Raw genomic sequence first — 10,000 nt, 5'->3', positions numbered from 1 at the left:
CCTTGCCGCATCTCGTCCGTCTGTGACGCGGGCGGGGCCTGTTCCTGGCCTTCCCCTAACGGCTCTGCCTGGATCACAGGATCTGCATCTAATGCGACCATCGGCTCTGTCGCTCCTGAGTCAACCCCGTCTGGCTTCATCTTGGGAAACAGTGAACTCCAAGGGGTATCAGATACAGTGAACTACCTACAAAGGCAGAAAAACAGCGTAGTGTGAAAAACTTCCTTAACAAACGTGTCTGTGTGGTTTATAATGAAACAAAAGAGCAACCATGATGGTAGCAGGTTGTTAACTACAACAGAGTTTTGTAAAGGTTCTGTTTCAGACAGTGAGAAGTCACAATACCCCTGTGAATGTTCCAGCCTTGGCTGTTACCCATGATGCCTTTCTGGTGCAGAGGTTTTATGTACATGTTAAGAGCGACACAACTGCATCAGAGACAGGATGTGGTTTGGCCCATGGGGTGCATGTGAACTAAAAAAAGTAAACTGAAGCTTGAGGTCCCGCTGGACCTGAGGCGGAAAACACTCCATGTTCTAACTTCCGCACTGCATCTGTCTTTCTCTCACACCCACAATCATTACATCATCCTGGTCAGCCTGAGCTGAACTTTTTCAGCCCTTCTTTTCTCAGAAAGTCTTCAAGAGCTGGCTGCACATCCCCATGCAGCTCTCGCTCGGTCACCCCTCCTCCCTCCTTCTGTCCAGCAAGAGATCTGCGCTAGTGCTCTTAGGAGTGTTTGGACAGATGGCCTTAACAGCTGAGGAAACCCAGAGAGAGGGGGGGGGGGGAGAGACAGAGAGAGAGAGTGAGAAAGGGAGAGAGAGGGGGGGGAGAAAGGGAGAGAGGGAAAGAGAGAGAGAGACAGAGAGAGTTGGGGGAGAGAGAGAGAGTGAGTGAGAGAGGGTGTGAGAGAGACAGAGAGTGTGAGAGAGAGAGAGAGAGAGAGAGAGAGAGAGAGAGAGAGAGAGAGAGAGAGACAGAGAGAGTTGGGGTAGAGAGAGAGAGTGAGTGAGAGAGGGTGTGAGAGAGACAGAGAGTGTGAGAGAGAAGTCTAAAAAGAGAGGATTCCTGTAGCTATACACACTGCCAGACAGATCTGTCTCACTCTGACTCTACTTTTGAACATTAACAAAGAGTGAAAGAGAGAAAGAGAGAGAAAGAGAGAGAGAGGGAGAGAGATTGAGATATGGAGGTTTTCCCAGTCAAAAAATGATGACATCATTGCCAATCCCCTCCAGAAGAGAACCTGTGCCACAACAGCAGAAGCTACATCTCTGTGTCAGCTTTATTTTAGTGTTTGTATGGGATTTCTGTAAACACCAACACGCCTCAGTCTCTTACGTCACCGTCAGCCCACATTCAAAAAGCTGTTAGCGACCACTTATACGCCGAGCACAAACACAACTCCTTATTCCACAAAAGGTACTGATCTCCGTCAGGCCGTTCGCTCTGAGACTACGTCATCTACGCATCCAGCCTACGTTATGCGCAAACTATTTCATCGGTGGCGCCCTCGCTGTCCCGCCGTCTTCCTTCTGGTTAAAGGGCTCTGGCGTGGATGAGATCTTTTTTCCTGCGTCAGAGCAATAAATCACGTACTCGCAGCCGGGAGAGGAGCTGGTTTTTGTAAATCTGTGGCTGTATGATTACTAAGGAAACCGCCGGGATGTCCTGGATCTGAATAATACTGCCATGGACCCGGGACGCTAGATTTGTTTACCAGAGTGAAAAGGTTCAGCTTAAATCTCCAAAGCTTCTTTTTGGACTCATTACTTAAACATTTTCACCCCATCAGATAACCTGCTTCCTGTAACAAATAAGGGCCTTTTTACACCTGGTCACTTCCTGCGTTTTCTGTGATCAGATAGCTACCCGATGGTAAAAAGACCAGGTCTAAATGCCCTCCGAAACGTTTTGGAGACGGATATAAATCCGATGGTACAAACCCCTTCAGGAGGAGGTCTGGGACGTGTTACAGATGAAACTGGACATGTGTAAATGAATGTGGTTGTTCAAGCCACATACGTCAGCGCTATACTCCTCCCAACCGGACGTACGTCACTCGCGAGTCGTGCACCGCGCAAGAAACAAATAACATGGACGACACGCAGGGTTGTTTTTTTGTAGCATAACCGTCGTAACGAGTTTTTTTTCGTCTTCTTGAGGTAAAATATATTAGCATTTTGGGCGGGAGTAGAAAGATCGGACGCGTTTATGTGGCCTGATGTAAACGGAACAGTTTTTCAGGCCCTATGACACCCCTTCTGAAAGGGATAAAAAGGTCAGAGTATCTTCTGTATCTCAAAAAACACCGACAACCATTTATTCCTACGGCACCCGTTTGAGAAGCTGTACATCATCTTCAAACAAAGCGGCGCTATCGAACCCTTTCCCTCTAGACGAGACGGCGAGGTCCTCTGAGAGCTGCCTCTGTCTAATCAGATCATCAGCATATTTTAAGGGCAATTTGCTCTCCTGATTCGAGGGCATGCGAGACACAGGGATACATACATGTATGAATAAATGCATTACTGAATAGCTCCTTGTGCCTTCACATGAGCCCGAAGTGGAAAAGCAACAGCAGAACTGTTTTGCATCACCACTCGAATAAATGAGGAACGAGACACGGCAGGATCTCGCGAGCTAACGCCATAAAGCTCCGCAGGCACTGTGCTAGTGGCTCGCACCCAGCATCGGACAATCCGACACAAACTGCTAGCGACTAAACAAACCAGCCAGTGCTAATAGAGCTGATGAATAGCTCACTATAGCAGTCAATAGCGTGTGGTTGTTTTTTTTTGGCCTGTAAGTCACTGTGGACTTTCTTTAAATAGCTATCAATGGAGGAACTGTAGAGGGAAAGATTAGCACGAAGCAAAAGATGACACAAATCCTCAGCATCGTATGACTCTGTTTCTGGGAAAGAAGTTTTCATCAGCTGTGCACTTCTCCAAGGCTCTGGTTTGGCACTTTAAGATGGTGCTGTTAAAGCTATTTGACCTCGTAATCATCAGCAATTTATCACTGTTTGGCATTTTGCAGAGACCAGGATGGTCTCACTAATGCACCATGGTGCCTTAGCTAACCGCAGCCAATCTCTGAATGCCAGACTGAGACAATGCAGCATCTCTGTCCAGTATTTCTACACCATCCGTGTCCACCGGAGGCGGTAGTGGACCCTCCCCAACCCCCATGTCCCTGATTCTTAATGCAAAGGAACACAGGACCCCTGTGTTATTTCCATTTCCATTCACTATTGAAACGGAGCAGAGATCCGTCCTACGCTTGCGGGCTGAAAACACCGATTAACCCACCGAGGTGTCCTTCATCAAAACAAGCACCTTCCACGTAAACATTCTTGATCCTGAAACAACAGACCAACAGATGGTACTAATGTAATCGAAAGGCATCAAAACCATAATCGGACGAATTGGCAAAATCTTCGTTATGTTCGTTTTAAAAGTCTGAAAGAAGCCTGAAAGGTTCTCAGATTGATAGGAAAATCAAAGCAGGCAGAGAGAATCTATTTCAGAAATACCACACGTCGGTGGATTAGATGACTAATATTTTTATTTTGGTTTCTAGACGTGGCTAAGCAACGCTAAGACCTGCCCGCCACCGAATCCCAAGTCCCACCCAACTGATTTTGATTGGTTCACCAGACCAAAGCTTGTGAATTAATGAAAGTCTGCTATCTCCTGACATGCCGTCCATCCCCTTCAGGCCATCCTTAAAAATATTTTGGTTTGCAGTAACAGCAAATAAATAAATAAATAAATAAATAAATAAAGGGTCGGTAGGTAGGTCTATATATTTTTTTTCAAGTTTCAATGTAAAAAAAAAAAAGTACAATATTGGTGATGGTGATTACGTAGGTATGACTTTAAACAAATGAGCATATCGTGACGTCACTGACTGGGTCTTCAACCCGTGCCTTCGGGCGCATCATCGCAAACCTTATTTTGATGCTGGACACAGTTTTTTCCAGAACTTCGTGCCAAGTTAAAGCGGTGTCGAGCTGTTTTAAATACATTTTCTAGATGTATTATGGCGCCCGAACCTGTATGACTTTGAACGGTGACCGCGAACAGTTTGTTTACTGCAGCCGCAGCCATCATTACCGAGCGCGAACCGTCGACTCTGACAGTGAATGAGAGAACGAGACGAAGCGTACACACAGGCCATAGTGTGACATCCGGTAACCAATAGTGTAAACATTGATGACGTCACAGGTTTTATTTAAAAGAAAGAACGTAGCCTTTGTTTGTATGTAGGCCTAGGCAATTTATATATTTACAATACTTACTAAAATGTAATTACTGTTATTTTATTGGTTTTGTATTAGTTGTTTGAAGAGTAAAAAAAAAATTGGTCGGTCTTAACGCAAATTTACAAACTGCAAGTCGGTCGGACTTAAAGCAAAAAATAAATACAAATTTGAGTGGGTCCTAAATCGACAGGGTCGGTCGGGTTACGGCAAACAAGAATTTTTTAAGTATAGCCTCAATGACATGGATTTTAAAACTGGGATCGTTTTATTCACCATTAATCTGACTATAAATAAAAACCTCTCCCATACTGTGGCAATGGGCCCAAATCATAAATGGAACAGATAAACTGTACACGTTGACACCTCTGGACGTGTCTGAACTACTTTCCAAAAAAAATGAATGTCTAACAGATTGAGTTCTGCTGCTGAAATATCACACGGCACCACGAGAACGTTCAAGCAATGAGAAGGCCATGGAACAGAGCCGCCTTTCCTTACAACAAACGGCTTTCACTGCCGCACGAATACTCCACGGGCTGTTTGTGTCATGGTAACGTAACGCCGTTGCTCAGACCGCCACCAAACAGCAAAGTCTAAACACCTTCATTATGTCATCGGACCCATCATGAGACTTTGTTAGGAAGTGTTATATCACTGCTGCTAGAAGGTAGATCTGGTGCACGTGACGCTCATGTTTACAAAATTCTGAGAACATTCTAAATTCACACTTCGGCCTGAGGGTCAGGAAGCCGCCTTGGCTCGGTGCACAAACAAACTGCTGTGAAACAAAGCTCGCTGGACTCCACCAGATTCTTCCCGGAATACATGCGGAGGAGGCTTCCAAGAGGAAGGAGTTGGGATGCCTGTACAGGTGGTGATGTCAGACCATAACAAATGCCTTTTTGAGGCCACTGGCTTCTGGGGGAAGTGGGAAAACAAAACCAAATCGCTGGGGAAAAGCCAAGGGCTTTAGAAAGAAGTAGGACTTGGTAGTGAGTAAGGATGTGCCCTTTGTTGTTGTAACTTGGCTGCCAGGCCAACGCTTTAAATGTGAAGGGCATCTGGGATCCGTCCAATTGTTGGAAAAGTATTCCTTGTGCTGTAAATAGGATTTTTTTGTTTGCAGATCAGAGCAGCCACGTGACACCGGTGAACACCATTACAGTTCGCCGAGCATCCTGGTATTTTAGGAATGAACAGTTTCGACTAATTAACTGGGAATCGTTTATACTCTCTATCCATGCCATGGACAGTCTATTATTGTACCCTGGGTGCCGATCACACTGCATACCGGTCGAATGGGCATGAGTCATCACGGCCCCAGGCTCAGGAGAGAGTTGACCCCCAGGGGGAAGAAAGATTAACACGCGACAGGGCTCATTAACCCTGTATAAAGCCTGAAGCTAATCCTGCTTTATCGGCCTGACCATCCTCTGGCCTATAGGGCAAGAAATCAAAGAAACAGAGAGCTAGTGTATGACGGCAAACAAATAACCCACACAATCCACACCAGTCCATGCCACAAATGTTGCTGAACATTTTGATGAATTTTAGTCTTGGCGAACTTCGGTGCCAGCGGTAGAGGTTACAAAGGCAGTGTTGTGGCTCGAGACTGGAGCAGATGGAACAATGATTAGACACATAAGCACTTATTCGGTGTGGACTAAATGCCATGGATACCACCCTTCTCCTTATGATCAGACAGCAGAGAAGGAAGTAGGACTGCATTTAGGTCTCAAGAGACAGCTGTAACCTGAAGACCAAAAGCCATTACCCATTATCCTGCTCACAGTGAGAGCCTTCGCCGGGGGGCAAATTAGATAAGTGGTGATCGGGAGCAGCTGGTGGGGTTCGATCAATGGTGCTGGACTGTGTGTGTCCATGTGTGCACATGGTCAGTCTCGTACACACACATGCACCATGAGGGGTGGCGATAACATCTGTGGCAGGCGGCCAATACGCCTGGCTAGCTAGGAAAGGGAAAGGCACACACACACACACACACACACACACACACACACACACACACAAAGAGTACTCTACCTATAAGAGGATTACTCAACCTTTCTGCCAGGCATGGCACAGATGGAACACACAACACAAACGCAACATACTGCGAGTGAACGCACAATAATGAACAGCTGAGTCAACCGATGCGCTTCGGACAATCTACAGCAAACAGAAAGTCGGCGGCCTTTATTTGAGTGCGGCGTTCACTGTAGAGCCATTCGTGAGACAGAGCAGGTCCCTGAATGGCAGCAGTTCGATAATAATAATAATAATAATCATCGTCATAATACCCACTTTATTTGATTTTTTTTTCTTTCTCTCTCTGTTTGACTGTAAACAGGTTTGGTATTCATTATTGAACACTTGTTTGCTCTGAGTGAATATTCACAGTCAGTGGGTCATGCGCATGCGACATGTGATGCTACACACCCTATTAATAAAGAGTTTGAATAGATCAAATAAATAAAGCCGACCCAATCCTGCTTCAGAGCGACGCTGGATATGTTATTTAATAATATTTGAACTGACTCAGCACCAGTGAGTGTATAGATCTGGTTATGAAACCTTTCAGGGAAAATCAGATCGAGTGACAAGAACGTGTGGACTAATAACTGGTCCATCCGAACGTAACGTGATTCCAGCCGTTGGAAAAAAATGGTTAACAAAAACCTGTGCAATTCTCATCCTCTGTGTCTAGTAAAGGTCCATTATGAGCACTCAGTGCTAGCTAAAGCATAATATCAGCCGTATATATATATATATGTGTGTGTGTGTGTGTGGAACTCTTAATTAAATATAAAAACAACTGCCGATAATTTAGATGAACGTGTTTTCATCGTTGCTCAAATGAACCGGCTCCTGATTGGACGATAACATCAACCTCCTGACTGGACATTAGCGTTAATTAGATTTATTTGACCAGAGGTTTTTTTTTGTTTTTAATACGTAGTGAATTTATCACAAGATTAGAGGTGGAACTGATCTGGAAAAAAAAAAAGAATAAAAATGATCCTTTACCGAATGAAAAAGGGTTTCAAAAAACGTCGGCGCTTGGGCTGGGTGATAAAACGATAACGATATGTATCGCGATAGACACGTGATCGAAATATCAATTAAAAATGTATTCGATAAAACGTTCGATATTTTTTATTCTACGTCGGAAGAAGACAGAGGTTGCGAAGCAAGTTCGGTTGTGTTAACAAAGGCGCTCGCTCTCTGGTAACCTAGCAACGTAGGGAGTGACACGTTTGGTTACACCATATCGTCGTCTCGTGCCGGTCTGCTGGATTCCTCTTCAGTAACCGGCGATTGATAAGCAGAAAATGAGCCGTAGCGAGCGAGGGAATTGTAAATAAGAGAGGAAAAGTTAGCTACTTTTTATATTTCTGCAGGTTTTAGATTTCACACAATGTTACTGTAGTGTATCAGGTTTGTTTTATATTACAGATGTATCTCAGTCTAGCTCAGGTTTATTTCTGTTTACAAAACACTGCACATATTTTACACACTTTATTCACCAGAAGCTGAACAGCTAGTGAACTCCCTCTCACTAAACCTGCACTAAATTCTCAGGTTTCTCTGTTTATATTTAACACTTTGCACTATTTTATTACACTTTATTAAGCATTGCTTACATTTTCTGCACCTTAAATGTTAAGAGATAATAGTTAAGTGTTCGTTGTGACTTTAGACTCATGTTACATTATAATTATTGGAGGTTTCCTGGTTGTTGACATTTCTGTCTTAATAACTGAGGGGATTCTGATCAGAGGAAAGTTAAGTTTAAAATAAAAAGGTTTAAATCTAATATATTTTTCTCCTGGTCCTTATTTTTAATGGGTCATAAAAAATATCGATAATTATCGATATCGACCGATATGAAGCACTGATATCGTGATACACTTTTCAGCCGTATCGCCCAGCCCTATTTGGCACTCGATTATATGAATAGAGTGTATTTTGTGTGAAAAGAGAGTCATGTTTTCAGCAGTAGTTTGAATGAGTATGAGGTGGTATCCTGGTGTGTGGACTGAAATGTTTTACATTTTATCTTCCCTCCTTCATGGCTATGTGTCGTGACCAGGCCGGAAACAGGAAACTAGAACAAAATGAGAAGTGAATGCAAATCCCGTCCAGTCCGACTCCTAACCACAGGCTCGCTAATGACATTCAGCGGCTCGGTATGCAAACGTCCCTCATATCTGCTCGATAACTGATCCGATTTATGCAAAAACTCCCTCACAGTTAGATAGAGGAGTCATTTAAATGAGTTTTTGTCTTTTTTTCCACAGTAACACTACAGTATGATCTCTTCTCCTGTGCTGTAACAGTCTGTAAATCACAGCAGGATAAATACTGACCTCTGCCAAAGGTCACCTCCAGCTACAACAATCCCGAACACACAAACAGTGGAAACAAACACAGCACTGCCCCAAAAAGCCCACAGACAACTGTGGCATGTGACAACTGCACATCGCCTGTGGAGCTTTTATCAGTCCTGCAGCAACAGGGTAACATAATCTGGGAAGAGCACAAGCAACTGCAGGAAAACCGCATCGCCGTTTTGGCACGGCCATCTTGGGAAAAGCCGCGCGGTGGTTGCCCTGGAGAGTATCGATGGCTGCTGCGGTTCAGATAATCGCTCGGCTGCAGACGCGGGTGCCAGATACAACCGTTATTAATGGAGGCGGTTGTGACTTTCACGGGGTCGTTGGGTTCTTTCCCGTAATTATTCTGGGAATAAGGGAGCTGAAACATCCAATCACAGTGCGGAGAGAGAAGACAGCTGAGTCATGTGCAACGTCCCTGAGCTGCAATGGCGGCTATTCATCATGACACGAAACATGGGGTTTTTGTTGTCTACCAGAATATCAGGCTTTCGGAGTGAACGACGGGAAAGAAAGCTCAAGCTGAAAAATGTTGACCTTATGCGTACCTATGACATGTGTATAAGACATAACGTGTTGTCGTAATATATATTAAAATAAATGATCATTTTTTGTACGTTAATATTAAACGTAACCGCATTTAAATCTCAATTTTCCGTCCGCCACACAGCCCTCGTGATCCGAACTGTCTTTCGGTGAGGATTATTATGGGATGGCGTTTATAAATAAAGGTGGTACTTGCTTATATCAAGGGACTTGTGCTGTTTTACATATAAAAAAAACTATATTTAACCGGGAAGCGCAAATGCACGAGCGTCCGCCGGTAACACTGTAATATAAGATACAGGAGATTTCTACAGATCAGAGGAAAACAGCTGGATAACAGCAGCACACCGCGACAGTATCCTATAGACTGTAACGTACATTAGAGCATCGCGGCGTTTGCGTTCACGGTGTCGGACGTTACGACACCCTAAAGTAGGAAAAACGAAAGGCGAGTAGTTGATCGTAACGAGGGACGAGTTCAACATAACAGCCTACAAAAATACAGTTAGCGTCTTGTTGCGTCTCCGATATCGCATGCATTTGTCTACTAATATAATTTATCTAAAAACCCTAGACCAATATTTTTTATCTCGTGTACCATATTAAAGAGCGACGGCTCCGTAAGAAGACGACCGTCTCGGGTCTTTTGTTTGCAGAGACTAAATACGGGCTCTGAAATTAAGATCATGATCTCTTCCTGTCTCGAGACTTACACCATCCATCATCATCATCGTCGTCACCTGTTTGCTTTTCCCACTTGATTTACGACTGCAACAGGAAAAAA

At 44.2% G+C, this 10,000-nt stretch overlaps 1 protein-coding gene across 3 annotated transcripts in view; it reads right to left on the bottom strand.

The window, feature by feature from the left end:
• wu:fb95e10 (titin) overlaps positions 1 to 10,000 on the bottom strand; it is a 25,945-nt gene that overhangs the window by 14,048 nt on the left and 1,897 nt on the right. For 2 of the 3 annotated variants that reach the window (XM_027158802.2, XM_027158804.2), the window contains exon 2: positions 1 to 186. This exon is cut by the window's left edge and continues 395 nt beyond it. In XM_027158802.2, coding sequence (XP_027014603.2) covers positions 1 to 140 — 140 coding nt within the window. In that variant the 5' untranslated portion in view covers positions 141 to 186. Of the gene's footprint in view, positions 187 to 9,929; positions 9,950 to 10,000 lie in introns of those variants that run through there. The other variant, XM_047815803.1, reaches the window with a different exon arrangement.

This window comes from Tachysurus fulvidraco, chromosome 7 (genome assembly GCF_022655615.1).
Source record: "Tachysurus fulvidraco isolate hzauxx_2018 chromosome 7, HZAU_PFXX_2.0, whole genome shotgun sequence".
NCBI classification, from domain to species: Eukaryota; Metazoa; Chordata; class Actinopteri; order Siluriformes; family Bagridae; genus Tachysurus; species Tachysurus fulvidraco.
The sequence above is the reverse complement of the archived record's forward strand: the minus strand, read 5'-3'. Positions and strand labels throughout refer to the sequence as shown.